This window comes from Parasteatoda tepidariorum, chromosome 11 (genome assembly GCF_982258835.1).
Source record: "Parasteatoda tepidariorum strain Cologne lab strain chromosome 11, Ptep-v5.0, whole genome shotgun sequence".
Taxonomy (NCBI): domain Eukaryota; kingdom Metazoa; phylum Arthropoda; class Arachnida; order Araneae; family Theridiidae; genus Parasteatoda; species Parasteatoda tepidariorum.
The window spans coordinates 58,204,339-58,222,943 of NC_141765.1; the positions used below are offsets into that span (position 1 = coordinate 58,204,339).

An 18,605-nucleotide genomic window follows, 5' to 3' on the forward strand; every position below is an offset into this window, starting at 1 on the left:
TTTGTGACCAGATAAAATATCTTTTAAATGAGGGAAACATGTCAGTTTAGCATTAATGTGAAATTTTCATAATTAATATAATAAATACTTCTAACATCTATACAAATAATTGTAATAGATATTAGAAGTATTTATTTCGAATCTCAATAACTGATTATTGTTACTGACAATTCTAAGACAGGTTATTTTCCAGGTATGATGATGTAGGAATTTTCCTGGTTTTTGCAAAAAATTACAACTTTCCTTGACTTTTTCCTGATTTTTGGAGTTAAAATAATATTCCCTGAAAATTCCAGGTTTTCACTGTTCTCCCTGATCCGTGAGAGCCCTGATAAAATAGCAGGAAAGGAAAACATAATTTTTGGTTAAAAAATATACTGGTAATTTTCAAGTTTGTCCCTTGGATTGGCTGGTTGACTCCAAAGGATTGGTGGCGAAGCAGTCCGAAATAGAGAGTTCCCCATCCCCACTTAAAGTAAATAGTGGGAAGATCTGTTTATGAACTGGTTTGAAATTCAGCAAATTAACATAAGTGTTGTAAGAGCATTTACAGAAACAGTTAACATTTGTATGTTTATACTTGAAAACAACACTCTCGATGCTACTTCAACTGCATCAATTTTTATTCTACATTCAATTAGATTAAATACACTGAATCATAATTAAATTGTAAAAATTAACATGAAATTGCACAGTTATGCCATAAGAAAGAGTAAAACGAATAAATCTAAAAATTGCTATGAAAAAAAAACAATACAATTCAAGAAAACATAAGAAAATATTAAATATTTAAATATGTGTGCTTAGATACATCTTTATTTAGAGAATGCGATAAAATATATTTCTCAATTTTAAATACAAGTAGCTTGCTTTGAAAGCAATGAATTTTCGATCACAATGAACAACCAGGCTTGAATTATTTCAAGTTTTAAAATTAGAACAGTAAGAGTGAACTTTATCATAAAACAGTCCATAAATTTTTGAAAAGAACAATGTAAACAATATGCAATACATATATACAAATAGCAGAACACTTTACTCTGAACATCAATGAGCACAGAACGTAACAAAATATAAGAATAGAAAAAGAAATTGTATCCCATCACCAAAACAAATTAAAAACTTGCACATATGTCATAAGTTTGCACCAGGATATACATATATAAGCATAAATGACAAAAAAAAAAATTTAAAATTAATGGCATCAATTTCTATACAAACTACATTTCAAGCCTAGCTGAATAATTGGTTCTCACTGGATGTATAAAATTCACAACTAGCATTATAAAAATGACGTTTGGTATAGACTTAAGTTTTGCACATCTTAATAAAACATATTTCGATAACAACAAAGGCATCAATAAAAATTTTATTTACACACAGGCACATAAGCTGATATTGGTTGAACAATGTCAAACATGTAAAAAGTGTTTATCATTACAATAACTGCAATGAAATTAAAATCTAAATGCTTAAACAGTTCAAGGAGCTAAAAAACATACTTAAAGTATTTTACAAAACATCAAAATTTTAAAGCAAATTAAGTCATGGAGATAAAAATTTAACATAGCTGCCTTCCCAAGTAATTTGATGAAATTTACTCATTTAATATAAACAATACTTTAACATTATACAAATAGGAAGAGTAACAATTTCAACAAATTGAGGCATTTATAGACTTTATGCACATGAAATATTATCAGATGAATTACTGTTCCCTATACACAGAAGAAAGATTCTTCTTTTTTTAATCTTCAGGCAAAATATGTAAATTTTTTAATGGAGTTCACAAGCAGTACAATGGAAGAAGTTAACTGAAGTGACAACTTAGTTCCTTGATTTGCAAATAGCCATGAGCACACCAATTGCACTCTTTACTCAAGCTATCCAAATTAGGAAAGTCACATCCAGCACCAAGCTATAATGTGAATAATGGTTGTTGGCAGTAACAAATCACACCATTAACCTGCAAAAAAAAAATTACTTGAATTTTAACAAAAGGAAATATGCATTGTGTACAACAAAAGATAAAAGTCCGTTTGAAAAAAAAATTCTTAATCAGGGCTATCTGGCAACCTCTATTACAAAATTTTTTCACAAGCTTTTAACTATTTTTATTGACTTTATTAAAATCAAAAAAGTTCGGTGTTTATATTTTATTTGCAAGATATTTGAAACCCTAATGATGGAAATAATTACACCAAAAATATATTTTCAAAATTGGAAATAGTATAGAGAATAAATATAATAATTATTCACGTACAATTTTTATAAATAGGATATGTTTTTTCTTTATTTGTGCCTAAACTTACCAAAATACACATAAGTAAGTAAGCAGAAAATTTCTTGAAAATATATTGAAATAAGAAAATTAAAAAATTTTGCACTACTTCTTTCAAATATCAACAAATTAAAAGTTTTAACATTTTTTAAAGTAAAAACATTACGCTATGATTGTAATTTATATGTGTTAATAAATATTTAGAATAATAAAACTTGCCTTCCTAAAGAGGCATATTTACTATTCATAAGAGTAAGATTTCAAGAATATTATATTTATAATAATTAGCAATATATTAAGGATCTTGTGGGTTATAGATAAACTTGAGATGGTAGGGCACAAAAACTTTTCACTTATTTTTAGAACACGAGAGGTTGGATTATGTTTCATAACATAAATTATAATGTCATTTATAAATTCCAAGGTTTAAGATTCCAAAGAATCATAAAAATATGTTTTCCACATTTGTTCCCAAATATTTTCAGAACTTTTTATTCCTTTAGCGATAAAACTTTTTACTCTCAATAAATTTTTATTATGTAAGTAAATTTTGCATACAAAATGCATTGAAATACTGATGAGGTAAACGGTATATTTTGTTGCGCAGTCTTATTGAATCTTATTTTCAGCGACCTTCAATTAAGAATTTTATCCATTACTTTGAATATTTTACTTGTTGATTTTGCAGAGTAATTGTATACTTCATTTAAATTCATTTATGTCTTATTTTTAATTCTAGTTTACTTTTATTATTATTTGTTATTTTAATTTCACTTAAGCTCTTATTTCAAGATTTATTATTTTTCCGCAGTCGAGGAATACAAAGAATCGCAGAAGAAGTGACAAATCTTCTCTACATTTCGCACTTGTCTAACTTAAGCAATACTCTTTGAAATACACTTACTACTATACACCCATTTATTTTATGTCATCTTTCATAGAATTTTTGATAGTGGAAAAGAAAACGTGCCCCTGAGGGGAAGTTCCTCTGGACGCTTGTATGATAAGAGGAGTCGAGATAATATTTACATCACAAAAGGAAGATAAGTGCTTATCGCTTTGCGTACCCTCATTTCAAATGAAACTTCTGAAAACTGTATAATTAACTTGGCAAGAACATCACGTAATAAGAAGTTTCCTCTACTTAAATTTTAGACAATTTAAGACTAATGAATATTTAATGCTCAGAAACGACATTACTTTCCAGTCCCCTAAATATCTACTGACATTATAATTAAAACTTCAAAAACATATCCTAAATAAATTAAAAAAGGATTACTGATTAAAAATTCAAGTTAAGAAAAATAGACTTGTTTGACAAAACTCGAGTTTATACAGAATTTTTATCACGCAGTAAAGACTTTTCTTTAAAACAAATTAATTATGAAACAATGAAACTTTAGTTAAAAAATGTTTGTAAATGTTCTAACAAATAAAATATATAAAATGCGCAATCACTTAAAATTTTACTGGAGTTACTGAAATTTTCACAACAAATACCTAAATATAATCTGAACACAACTTAATGAACAACTATAATGACTATAATGAACACAACTTAAAGCCATAAAAAAAATTAAGAAAATTTTCTTTTTATATTGGGAATGCTCAGAGATTCAGAAAGATATTTGCAATAATAAAATAAAATGTAGTTTTAAAGCTAAGAAATTGTAAAATTTTCATTAACCTTGCTTTTTTTTGGGAGGGGGGCAAAAAAGTCCATTTAATTATTTTTCACAAATGTAAAAGTATAAAAAAAAAACTGCACTAAATTTTAACTTTGTTCTTCATTTGCATTCAACGACATTTGCATTTAACTTTGTTCTTTATAGCAAATCAACAACACCTTGAAAAAATAGATAAAACTTCCATAGTTAGTTGAGTAAATACTTCTCCAAAGAAAGAAAAGTTGTCAAATTGCAAAATATTATCAAAATAAATTGGTCATTTTTAAAGAAATATTTATTTAAAAAATATGAAACAGTTAAAGATACGAAAAAAATACTTTTTTTTTTCAAGTTTTCCACTCCAAGATTAACACAACTAAAACTCATGTAAATTAGAAAAAATAAACAGTTTGCATCCCTGTGCACTAACTAAAACTATGATTATAATTCACATTTTATTCATATTCCCATGCAAAATGAATATGACTGATTTTTAGTGGTTGAAAATTCTACCAGATCATATTTTTAAAATAGTCTTAGAAAGTTAAGGTAAATCTAGTTCTAGATATTTTCAACTTTATACCAAAAAAGAAAGTTCATCTTACCTACAAATTAAATCTCAAATTTAGGAAGCCACTTTTTCTTTATCTTCTTTTTCTTTCTTGTGTTTCTTCTTCTTTAAGAACGAAGGAGTGCGCAATCCCTTCTTTTTCTTTTTATCTTTTTTCAGGGATTCATCTCCAACTTCTTTAATAGGTGAACTCTGAAAAAATAAATTATATTCAATAGTGTTAAAAAAAATCAACAAAAAATCAAAGTAATCATAAGAACAGTTAAGGTTTTTAAAAATGGTCAATGGAACAATGAACTAAACTGAAAAGTTTGGGGGCAATACAATAAGCCATATTTCCAAATTGTACAGGAGAGTGCTTCTGGAAAGAAAAGAAAAACACAAAGAACAAACATTTCCAAGACAGTAAGATGTTTCTCTGTTTAGTGCAGTTATTTACTAGAAATTTTGGAGACTTGACTATTTTTTTAAAAAAACAATGTTAAAAATGGTTTGAAATTGAAACCAAAATCATGATTATGCTGCTTAATTTTATCCAAAAATGATTAAGTGGATGATCAATCAATTCAGCTTTCAAAAATTCTATGATGTGATTTCTGTTCAGTTGATTGAAAACAATCATTTTTAAAATAAAATGGAAGAGACAAAACAATAATTGTGGAACTATTAAACTATAAGCCTACAGTATTTGTTACTGTATTTGATGAAAATAATAAAAACGCATATAAACATTAAATAATAACTCCTGAATTCCCAAAACATTTGAAACAATGAATCTTGCAAGTAAAGCTATATGCTTGAACATTGGAAATGATTAGTAGACAATTCTAAGCTTCAACATTGTTAAATAAAGCATTTTTTATTAAAATCTGCATTTATATTCGTAGAAAATAGAATATTCTGAACAAACAAAAATCTGAAATAAAAAAAAACAAATGGCAGAAAATCAGGACAAAACATTCTCAAGGGTTGATCCAGGTTTTATTTTTTGAGCGCCGATATTTGTGAGAAAAAAATCTGTGAAAAAATATTCTTGTGAAAAATGAAAATTATATTCGTGAAAATTATCTAATGAAAAACATTCAGATTTAGCAATCACCATTTTAAATTACTTTTTTTTAATATAAATATCCACGTTTTTCAGATAGTTTTTTTGATTGCTTCCCTCCCTATGGTTTTTCAACAAAAAAATAAATAAATTCTCCTGACATATTTAATATGTGGTTACAACATGCTAGTCGAATTTGAGCTATCACTTTTTGAAGTGTTCAATTTGTGACAATTCTATTGTCTTCACATCATTAAATGAGTTTTTTCGGAAGTTATAATTTTTCGGGGCTTTTTTTTGCACTTGGCTTTCATCATAACCCATTATATTTCATCATAACGTCATAATACCGCGTGTTATGATGATTGAATTTGATTTATCACTCTTTGATGCATTCAATTTGTGACAAATCCATCTCAACTTCATTCTTTTAAATAATTTTTTTATCAATTTTAAACCTTTACTACAAGATTTTTCAAACTCTGATATTATTAATATGATATTACGTCACAAGAATTTCAAATTTAAGTTTTAATGCCTTTGGTTCGAGATGATGCTGTGGTAAAATTATGTCGCTTTTAGATAGTTTTTCAGAATACACCTTAGGAAACTTTTGTGCCATTATTTTTATAAAAATAAAGTGAAACTTCGTGAAAGGCCATTTTTTAGAATTAAAATTTCATGAAGGGTCTGATTTTAGAGTTAGAATTTTGTAGAGTAGCCATTTTCAAAGATTGAATTCTGCAAAGGGCCCGTTGCATATATGCATGTAATATAATATATATGTGGAGAAACTGGAACTAGTAACGCCCCCTAACGAGAAACTAAAAAAAGAACTCAGAGACAGAGAGACAGCGAGTGGTAGCGAACGAACGGTAGAAAGCCTGCCTTCTTCTTCATTTATGTTTTATACGTATTTTTGTGTAAGTGTTGAGTGCTAACTATAGTAATGTCGTTTACAATAAAATAATAAGTTAGCTAGCCGTTGTTTTTATTCCCCCCTAAGCACCACACGTCACATATATATAATATACATAACATATATAATATACATAATATATATAATATACATCATATAATATATATAATATACATCATATAATACATACACTATAGTATACATAATAATATATATATCTGAATTTCAGCATTCTGAAACCAAAAAAAAAAAATTTTAATAATAAATTTGAAGTTTACATGCAAAAAAAAGGGTACAATGAACTGAAGAAAATTTTATACATGAGCAGGCCTTAAAAAAAACTTCAATTTAGTTAGAATTAGGGGAGATATTGTCATTAATCCATATAACTTGGTTCGAGAAAAACATGCTAGAAATTTGCGTTGTGTTATTAAAGACCTGACAAGTTATTAACTACATTAATAAAATAAGTTCTGTATTTTACTCAGTTTGGCAATTTCATCCTTTTAAAAAAAATTATTATCTAAACATCTATTTTGATCAAGCAAAAATAAAAAGCGTTGTAAACATGCAAAAGCTCATTTTCATTAACCTTTTCTCATAAGATTTAATACTGAAATATTATACATGAAATAACCATTTTATTTTTATTTTTAAAAAAAAACTTGTTTCATTTAATAATTACAACATTTTGTTAATTAAACTTAAATTATTGATAAAGATATAATTGTAATTTGTAACATATCAAAAACTCAAGAATAAGAAAATAAGTTATACTATATTTTACCAGAATGGGTCAAACAGAATATTGCTGTGATAAGAACACTGTTGATCACATGTAATTAGATTTTTATGTTTAAATGCTGATATTGTTAAAAGAAAAGCCATGAATTCAAGAGTTGATAAAATGAAAGCGATCGAACAGAGTAGTAAATTTCCAGAAAAAAATATTTAGATCTTTTAGCACTTTTCAATAGCATTAATGTGAATAAATAAAATATATCAAGCATACATAGAACTTACATTAAACGTTTACAAATTACATTTAAACATTTACAAATATTGATAACAAAAGCCAAAATATTAAAAAAAAATTTAAGAACTTAAACCCACTGAACACCTGGACAAGTTTGTATAATGTTTCTCCATTAGCCTTTCAATGACTGTCACGTGGAAAGACAGCAACTTAAGAGGCAAAATGCTAAGACTTAACTAATTTGCCCATTTAGTACATGTGCACTATTGAATGTGGGCCTAAATGTGGGCTTAAATGACTTAAATTTAAATCTAAATAAAACTAAATATATTTATTTCAGTTTAAGAAAATCAGAATTTAACTTAAATTTAAAATTTCACTCTCTCTCCTGCAAAAGTACTAATGAAAATTGTCAATGCTATATTCTACAATCTGTAAATAATATCAAATATTTAGGACTATATATCGATTCTAATTTAAAATGGAAAACACATATTAACAATTTAGTTAAAAAATTGCGTTTCGTTTTAGTTAAATTTTATCACCTTAAGAATAAAATTCATTTTAATTTTGTGAAAGCACTCTATTACTCCTGGTTTTATTCTTTAATTAATTATGGTGCGATAATATATGGCGGTGAATATAAAACTAATTTACTTCCCTTAATCTCAGTTCAGAATAAATGCTTCAAGATTATTAATTCTCTAAATATAAATAATTCAAGTGTAACTACTACCAATATATATACAAGAATTAACCTATTACCATTTCGCCATAATGTATTTTTTCGTATTTTACTCTATTTACACAACAATAAATTAATATGCAAATTAAAAACTAATGTGTCTGAAAGGAGACCAACTGAAATGTATGAGATTCCCCTCTTTACAAAAGAAATTTCACGAAAACAGTTTTTTTACTTAGCACCTAAATTATATAATAAATTACCATTTCAGTTGCAAAACATCAAAATATATTCTTCTTTTAAGCGTGCTTTATTTCAATTTGTGATGAACATTGACGATTTAGATCTCTATTTTTCACTTTAAAGGAAGCAGTTGATTTTTTATACCAGTCTTGTGCCAATCCAAATGAATTTCTTATGTTACCTTTGTTATTTTTTTTTATTTATTTATTTATTTATTTTTTATTTTTTTTTTTTTTATATATATATAGTTTCATGCATTTTTTTTTTGTTTTCTATTATTACAGTGTTCAACAATATATGACGTCTTATGATGAGCAAAATAATTTATGATTGTAATACTCCTTTTTTTTTTTTTTTTTTTTTTTAAGAATTTCTATTTTAAATTTATTGTATTACTTTTCTTTGTCGCCTGGACAGGATTTTCCTCTTGACGACGAATATATATTCTTTGTATTTATGTGTTTTTGTTCTCAATAAAGTTATATATTTGTTTGTTTGTTATAACAAAAATAGTGAACAAATTTGTAATTAATTTACCTCTTTGCTACTTCTGGAGGCAGCAGAAACATCTCCACTTTCAGCAGATCGTAATTTTTCTTCACCATTAACAGTAACATCACCTGCTGTAAAAAAAATAAAAAATAAATATTCATTTGTTAAATAAATTGTAAAAAACTCTTGTAGGAAACAATTATTCCACCTAATTATTTTACCTCATTCAATATAGCATATATTTTGTCTAATTCCTCGATAGCCTGAAACTTAGTTGCTATATTAATTATTTCAGTTTTTATGTTAAATGGTAGGTTTGACAGCATTTAACTTTTTTTTTAATAAAATCAATTATAAGATATACAGATGAAAAGCAACTAGATTGAATTTTACAAATATCTCATCGCAAAATTAATAATCAGAGTGCAATTGTAAAGACAAAAGTTAAAGGTTACAAATCTAACCTCATAACTAGAATTCAAAACTTTAAACAGCAACCTCACATGATTTAAAAAGCTTTTTACGTCTGACTTCATTAACCAGATTGAAAAACTTTGCTATGTAGATAAATTGGAAGAAACAAACATTAGTAAAAAAGCTGATAATCATAAACAATGCTATTTAAATTTTAGGAAAAAAAGAAAGTTTAACACATCTTTATGTAAGATGCAAGAATTATCAAAACAAATTTGAACAAAAAAATTACTTTTCCTTTAAAAAAAAACTGGTTATCACATTCTCAATTTACTTACAGAAAATTTTTTAAACATTTCTATTAAAAATAATGTTAGAATTTAAAACTTAAAAATTTAAATTTTTTAAAATCATAATTTATTAAATGCAACTTGTTTCGCTTTATTAAATAGTATGGGCAATCAAATCGATACAGCTTAAGAGGATTAAAATGTAAACAAACTGTTCATTATAACTGAATTTTGGTATCCTATTTGAGGCAGGATATGTTTGAAGCAGAAAAACTATAATATAATAAAACAACTTCATTTCTTTTAAATATTTGTTGAAAGATACAGAATAATTATTGCTAATTCAGGGCTGCAACTGGATGAAAACAAGAAAAATAGTTGCTTTAGTTGCATCATATATGAAAAAAAGTCTCCTAAACAGTCTCAAAGATATATAAAATAGCTGCTAACATCATATCCTCCTCTAATAAAATTTTAATTATTTGTGCTGTAATAGCATAAAATTCAAATAACATGCATTTAGATACTCCTATTTTATAAAAAATGTACATTTATTTGTGGATTTTCCAACAATATATTCTTTCACACTACGCATAAAAACAGGGAGCTTTATTTAAATATGTTTATGTTACAGAACAGTTGAATTTGAAACTTGAATTTCCTTTCTCGGTTCTAATTTGCAGCTGCTTAGTTTAGACATTAAAAAAATAAATAAATAAATATTGCAATTTAATTCCATTTTATTTTGTTTATTTTTCATAACTGACACATTTCCAAATTTTAATGCTTATCAAAAAAATTACGATCACAACTCGACAAAACGAATATCACCATGTACCTTTTTTTCTATTCTAAATAGCTCTAAAAAAATTAACACATTTTGTGTAATTAAAGACAATTTTTCTAATTTTGCTACTTTGTTCAAATTAAAAGAGGGGAAAAAACTTAATCCTCAGAGGTATTACATTAGCTTTCTGAAGCAGGAGGAGCATTCACGTAGTGCGAATTCCAATTCCATCAGTCTGATTGGTTAAATATGTCTGTCATGCTTTTGACATCAAACAGTGAGAAATAATAAAGTTAGGATAAAACGAAAAAAAGGGGGGAAGGGGGAAACTCATGAAGCTATTCTTCATTTTAGTCGCTTTGGCTTAAAAAAGTCGCCGATTTTACGCAAATCATTGCAAATTTGTTATTTTTACTCATATTTCTACTAAAATAGTCGCCATAGTTGTCATTGCTTTAAAATAGTCGCCATAGTTGCCATTGCTTTAAAATAGTCGTTTTAGTCGCCTTTTTAGTCTCCAATGGCAGCCCTGTAATTAAATGATTATTTAAAAATAATTTTTAGAAAAGCAGTAAAATGCTGCTTTCAAATTGCAAATGTTAAATTGTGATATACATGGGATAAAATTTATCCTCAAAGTAAGCGGAATATGATTGTCTAACACTCCTGGCGTGTAAATCATAATTTTTACCCTATCTGTTTTAAATTATTTTTGGAACATTTAATAAGTCAGAAATTTTATTAATAAGAATTATGTACTCAAGTTTTAAATTTTAAATACTCTTACACCCTTGGTTATTATTGCCCCATTAAAAAAAAAGTTTTCAAAACAATTTAGAGAAATATATACAATTACGAAGAAAATTTACACTAATTTAGATACATAGGCCTATATTAATCTTGTGATAATTACTAAAATCAGCCCACTCATTTCAAATTAGAAAAATCAATTTAAGTGTCACCATTGAGGGATGATACAAGCCATATGTAAAATCCAGCCCACCCCCTCAGAGCAGCTTATGTTAGACTTGCAAATTTGTCAAAAAAAAATTCTACAATTACACATATTTTTTTTCAATTTTTTTTTTTCAATTTTTTATTTCCAATTTACATAATTATATCTTAATATTTCAACAAAAAAAATATTTTAGGAACAAACAAATCATTGATTTGAATAAGTTTGCAATGGTTGATTTTATCTATTGAAAAATATAAAAACAATTCATTAAATAATTCAAATTCTTTGAATTATTTAAACATGAAAAGGGAAAAAGGAAAAACAATGTAATATATGTTAGGTTTGTAACAAACTTACTATGTTTATTTTTTGGTTTTCTTTCAGACAAAGTACGACGTTGAAAACTCTTTTCTTTAATATCTTCAGCAGCTACAAATAGCATGCAAACATGCATTACAGGCATTACATGCAAATAGTTAGCATTAAAGCAACAGAAATTTACAAGAACAAAAGCACATGCATGCAAATATTAGGAGTATAAAATGCTTTTTTTCTATAACATATCCCCAATAACCAAAAAAATCTTATAAATAAAAATGAAATTGCTTACTATAATATTAATAAAAGTATTTATTAAAAAAAATTAAGAATATTTGAAAATTGCAAACATCAAATTGAGGGGAAAATACGGCATATGTGTATACACTAGTCTTTTAAACGTTACTGAGAGAGAAAATGACTTTCTATTCTAATAACTTGAGAGATATTTTTTATAACATCTACTAATCAAAATTGAAAGATTTCAGCAAAATTGATGGCCTCTTAGAACTTATTCACATTCAAAGTGAGCATGTTAACTATCATATTGAAAATTTATCATTAAAGTTTTATCACTTCAGTAAGCTAACTTTTTTTTTTATAGGAGTACATAGCATGCTAAATAAAAAGCACTGCATCCTAAAGATTAAAAATGTCTCAATATTAAATTAAGTACTATCAAGTTGAATTCTTATTGTATACTTAATGTGACAAAAATATAAAAACTAAACACAGTAAAATATAAAATTTTGTAAAATATGAAAAGACAAAGGATTAAACAAGTTCACCAATAAATACTTTTATATTTGTTTTTATTTATAAAAAATGGATGGATGTATATATATATATATACAGTAAAGCGCCGATTATCCAAACTGCTCGGGACCGAAAGTGGTTCGGATAATGAAAACTTCGGATAATTGGAAAGTTTTTTAAAATCTAGTTTAAATTATTATTATTTATATACTAACTTCCCTTCACACTTTTTCCAGGTTTAGGACAGGCAGTACTATCTAAAATAGCTCTGGTGTGCTAAAACGTTTTTTTTTTTCAATTTTTAAATATCTTCTTTTTTTTACTTTTTTTCATTTTTGAACTTTTTTTAAATCATATTTCAGCTTTTGATAATTTTTTTGTCAATTACTGATTCTACCACATTTTTCTTTATTTTCCATTGCAAAAGACTTTTGTTTCAAAGAAGATAACTCTTTCTTGAGCAGCCATATCCCTTATTCTTTTCAAATAAATAAACTGAACTGGATCAATATCATTTTGACGTTCTAGCCAATTCATTGCAATATCTAATGAATTGCATGTTTCCATATAAGAAGGTCCACTATCTTGAACTTGATCACCTACTTCTTCCTCTTTGTCTGTGGAGTTCCGATTTTTATTCAAAATTTCAGCAACAATTTCATCATCATTTGAAATCCTTGGTCGTTTTCAGTGTCTCGAGACCAGTCTTCTAGTTCTTCTGCTGCATAACCTGGTATCTTTACATCCGGAAGATCTACTGGTTCAGAAACTTCAGTTTCGTTTGTTTTTCTGTTAAGAATTTTATTCCAAGATTTTCTAAGCGTCAATGTTTTTACTAAACTCCAGGCATCCACTATCATCATGCAGCATTCTTTCAAATCAATAGCGTTGATTGAGTCTCGAAAACCCCCTCCATTTTGTTCATCCGATAATAAAATCTTTCTTAAAAGTTTCTCTTTCTTTATTTATCTTGTTCCCGAAAACACGTTTTTCACCTCCTGAAGCCAATTTTTCGTGGTAGAGATTTCCAATTCAGTCTACTTTCATCTGCATTATAAATAAGTTCTTCATATCCTTCAGTTTCAATAATGCTTTCCAATTCCTTTACAAAATTTGAAGCAGCTTCATTAGAAAGGGAAAGTTTTAGCCATGAATTTCTAACTCGCGTATTCCATGTCAATATTTAAAGTTCCTTAACTATCCCGAACTAGCCTAAAAAGTACCTTTTCTACCGAACTTCTCATGAAAAAATAAAACTCTTTCGCATAATAAGTGGCCAGATATTGGTTGGCCTAATGATCTATTTTGCAGGAACCACAAATAAAGTGCTTTGTCCACTTCATCGTTGGTTGACATTTTCATGCATTTTCTATCCAAATTTCCATTGTTTTTGTCCATTACTGAAACATAATTCATAACTGATTCATTTTTTTTTTCCAATTTCGACAATGCTGATTTTCCTACGCCATATTCTGACACTAATTTACTTCCACTTTCTCAATTTTTCAATCTTTTTAAAATTTTCGTTTTATCACTTAAGGAAAGAACGATTCTCTTACGCTTGCACGGCATCTTTCTAGATCGTTATGAAAACCACTTTACTCAGGTAACTCTACTTTTCAACTGATTGTAATCTTAACAACAGAAAACCTGCTGTCCAAAAAAGTGCATTTTGGAAGTGACGTCATAAAAACATGGTTATCCGACTGGTCATTTTATAATTTACATAATAAAACTGAGTTCTGTTAATTTCCTCGAAAAGTAAACAGTTATGAGAAGTGCATTGTAATCACTAATCATTGACCATAAGTGACAACTACCAACCCCCTCATTGTAAAACTTCAGCACTTATCTATTCATAAACTCTTTCCCCATTCCAACCATTGAAGACTGTCAAAGTGAAGCGCCGCATTTTTGGAAGAAAATTTTCAGTTGAAGAGGGCTAAAAGAGTATGTAGGTTTAACGGTATAACAATACATGTATGTATGGCTACTATAAGAAAACTGCTAAAAAGGTTGTAAATTAAATATGGTCTTCAAATGTAATGGATATTATTTATTCTTCTAAATTTAGAAAAATTGTCGATAAGTTAAAAAGTATTCTAAACTTTTATAAAAAATTTAAAAAAATAATTCAGACATAGTTCAAATAATTGGACGTTCGGATAATAAGGGTTCGAATATTGGCGCTCTACTCTATATATATATTGTTTAATATGCTAACCAAGAATGCTTGGCAATATAATTTTTTATTAAGTAGAAGCATGTTTTAGAAACAAAGTAAACAATGTTTCTTTCAATGTATGGAAAAATTGCAATTAAATTATTAAATTCATTAAATTGTTAATTGCAAATTGCTTTAATTTTTAATTCTGGTGAAAATGGATTTTATTACTCATTTAAAATAAATTTAGTGTAATCAATTGACATATTGTAATAATTTGATGCAAAAGAATCTTTACCAAATATTACATTTTGTCACAAAATGAAACAAATGTTTTGCTTCACTATTTTTAATTTACCCAGAAGATTAGTTTAATCAGTGTAAAATTAGGATGTGTTTTAAAATGTATATGAAACTGGATTGAAAATTGAGTCATTTTTTCGAAACTAATAACCTCAATATATATATATACAAATATAAAGTTAGAATTGAATATATTAGGATAAACAAACATTTTTCGGAAATAGACTCCTACATAAATGTCTTCTGTTAAAACAATTCACTTATGAAGAATGTGAATAAGACCATTAATTTATACGAAACAAAACAAAAATACACACATCTAGGAATAGCTATTGGAGAAATTAAGCAGTGCATGTCCTTTTCATTCAAATTAGAAGAAAAAAAACTTCCTTTACCTTCAATACTAAGCCTTGCAGATAAAGATCTTTGAACAGATCCACCAGATTTACGAACTGTAAGTGAAAATAAAATCATGCATAGCAAAACATGCTTAATAGAAAATACAAATTTAACTTAGAAAAAAGAAAGGAAAATAGTATTATCAAACTATTGCAGTTACGCAATTACATATCATGCATAGAACTAAAAATTATTAGGGGCATTGAATATTGATTTTATTTAAATACCTTCTTCATCTGAGCAAGGTGATGTTGGAGATTGAGGAGGAGTGTTCAAGTCTCTGACTGGTGAGGCTACCCCTTGACTTGGAATCAAAACTGGCTCTAGCAGCAAAGGTTTAATGTGGTCAGGAATGTCATCTTCAACTAAAATAAAAACAATCAAATATTCTAATTATATATATCTATGTACAGTACAGAACCCGTTATCCGGAAATCAGAAAACCGGAAAACCAGAAAACCGGAACGAAATTCGATAATTTTTCCCGCCATTTTTTAAACAAAATTTTTTTTTCCTTAAAAGATTTTAGGATTTTTCTTTCTTTTTTGAAAGATGTTCACCTTACCATCATTTTGGAAATAATCATTAGTGTATTACTTCATCGTTTTTTCTTCTTTTCAAGATTATTTCCTAAAAAAAAAATTTTTTTAGTTGGGTTTAACAATAAAAAAACGGCTTTTTGTAGCGATTCAGAAAACCGGAAAATCAGTTATCCGGAATAGTGATGGTCCCGATCGTTCCGGATAATCGGTTCCCTACTGTATATATAAACCCCGTGGTATAATCACCGCGACATTGTCGCAGAACGTTCGAGTTCTAGCAGAAATCCGAATCGTGCATTTGAGTATTTACTTTTTGAGGTAATAACTCCATTGAATTTTTGGCAGTTATTACTAATGATTTCTCCACAGTTTTCAAATCTGATATTTTTTATATATTATTTATTACACAAAAACGTTGAACACAAAGATTATATTTCTGTTCTATTTTTAACTCCAGCTGTGTTAAATACAGTCTTCAAATTGATAAGAAAATTTTAAAAAATTTCAATGGTGAAGAAGCATTGTGAGCTTTTAAGATGTCATTTTAACTTAAGGGGTCTCATGACCTATGTGGTCCAGATGAAAAGATCAAAAGATGCCGATGTCAGAATTATATCAGGAGTTCAGTATTCTCTCCTTTCTTTATAAAGATAAGGCAAGGTGACAGGAGAAAGATTGATTTTTCAGTGGTGAAATAGCTAAAGAATGTTTTTAGTTATGGATAAGGCAAAACATTTTATTTACATGCTTTAAAAATGGTGAAAAGTTGCATTTTTTTTTTTAGCTTGCAATTTAAAGCAAAAATAGTTCCTTTTTCAAGTTTAGAAAAACTAATGTCCGGTTTGTAGAGATAGAAAACGTTTCAGGACCAAAATGACTGTCCGTGTCCGGTTACGGGAGTGTCCGCTTTGCGGAGAATGTACATAATGGTATATTCGTAGAAAATTCCCGAGGAATAAAAAATATGTCCGTATTGAGAGGCGTCCGTCTTGCAGGAGTGTCCATAATAGGAGATTTCAATGTATATATATATATATATATATATATACATTATATATATATAAATATTATATATTATATATATATATATAAATATTATATATTATATATATATATATATATATTATATATATATATATTATATATATATATATTATATATTGGTTATATTATATATATATATATATATAGTATATACATATATATATATTATATATATATAGTGAAACCTCCTGTTATGGACATTCCTGCAAAATGGACGCCTCTCAATACGGACATATTTTTAATTTCCCGGTAATCTCCTATAAATTAACCATTATGTACATTCTCCGCAAAGCGGACACTCCCGTAACCGGATGTGGACAGTCATTTTGGCACTGAAACGTAATTTTTCATCTCTTTAAACCGGACACTAATTTTTCTAAATTTGAAATAAAATCTATTTCTGCTTTAAATTGCAAGGAAAAAATAGAACTTTTAGCCATTTTTAAAACATGTTTATTTTTTGCCTTATCCAGAACTAAAAATATTGTTAAGCTATTTCACTACTAAAGAATCAATCTTTCTCCTGTCACCTTGCCTTATCGTTGCAAAGAAAGGAGAGAAAATGATACTGCTCTCTTGAAATATGAAATATGAAATCTTTTGATCTTTTCATCTGGACCACACAGGTTATAAGACCCCTTAAGTTAAAATGACATTGTAAAAGCTCACAATGCTTCTTCACCATTGAAAATTTCTTTAATTTTCTTATCAATTTGAAGACTGTATTTAACACAACTGAAGTAAAATATAGAACAGAAATATAATCTTTGATGTGTTCATATAAATGAAACACTTAATCAGACACTTGATAGCTGATCATAGGTCCTCATAACTTAGCTGGGAATGACTGTGAATCGTGGGAGGTTTACTTTCAAGAAGGTATCAATCATGTTCCCCATTCAATGATAGGTAGGTGTAAGGGGATGTTACACTTTATCTTTACCTATAAATTGAAACCGACTGATGACTGAAATCTCCTATTCGATATCATATGTCTGACTTGAGTATCTGTGCTAATAGGAAAATTATATTAATTTATCTGTAACTATTTCTAGAATTATGTATTTATATGAAACTTCCTTATATATATTCTTTTTTCTCTTTCTTAAAGCTTAAAGAAATATCCTTGTAGATAGTTATTGTAAATTAAATTATTTCTACATCTTTGAAAATATTCTAAAAACAATTAACAGCGTTAAACTTCGTTATTACGGTACCCTTCGAGTAAGCGGACAACTCTCCTAAACGGACAGCTTTTTCAGTCCCTAGAATGTCCGCTTAATGGAGGTTTTACTGTATATACATATATATATATATATATATATATATATATATATATATATATATGAAATATAAATATATATATATTATATATATATATATACAGTCAAACCCCGCTATAGTGAACACGGCTTATAGTGAACTCCCGGATATAGTGAACGAAATGTTCGGTCCCATGCTTTGCTATACACGTATAATGTTATTTTTTGTGGATGAAAAAAGTGAGGAAGTTGGATATAATGAACTTTTCTCTGTCTTCGACTGATTTTTTCCCCATTTTTTTTGTAATAATTTTGAAATTTCTACTTCAAAATCAATACATATACCGATTTTCAGAACCATCTATAGAGGGGAATGTAGCGATAAGCATTTTTTCTTGTTTGCTTCTTTTATCTCTCTTTCCCATCCCTAAACAAACCAAGCAGATGTTTCCAACTCAGGCAGATGATCCACCTGTAAGGTGTCAG

At 27.5% G+C, this 18,605-nt stretch overlaps 1 protein-coding gene across 19 annotated transcripts in view; it reads right to left on the reverse strand.

Annotated features, from left to right (window-relative positions):
- Window positions 1-599: 599 nt before the first annotated feature.
- LOC107445917 (protein hu-li tai shao) overlaps window positions 600-18,605 on the reverse strand; it is a 75,724-nt gene continuing 57,718 nt past the window's right edge. For 6 of the 19 annotated variants that reach the window (XM_071187618.2, XM_016060409.4, XM_071187619.2 and 3 more), the window contains 6 exons: window positions 15,499-15,636; window positions 15,268-15,324; window positions 11,689-11,760; window positions 8,928-9,013; window positions 4,554-4,711; window positions 600-1,966 (listed from right to left, as the gene is read on the reverse strand). In XM_071187618.2, the coding sequence (XP_071043719.1) occupies window positions 4,574-4,711; window positions 8,928-9,013; window positions 11,689-11,760; window positions 15,268-15,324; window positions 15,499-15,636 (491 nt within the window). In that variant the 3' untranslated portion in view covers window positions 600-1,966; window positions 4,554-4,573. The remainder of the gene's footprint in view (window positions 1,967-4,553; window positions 4,712-8,927; window positions 9,014-11,688; window positions 11,761-15,267; window positions 15,325-15,498; window positions 15,637-18,605) is intronic. The other 13 variants (XM_071187625.2, XM_071187623.2, XM_071187626.2 and 10 more) reach the window with 3 other exon arrangements.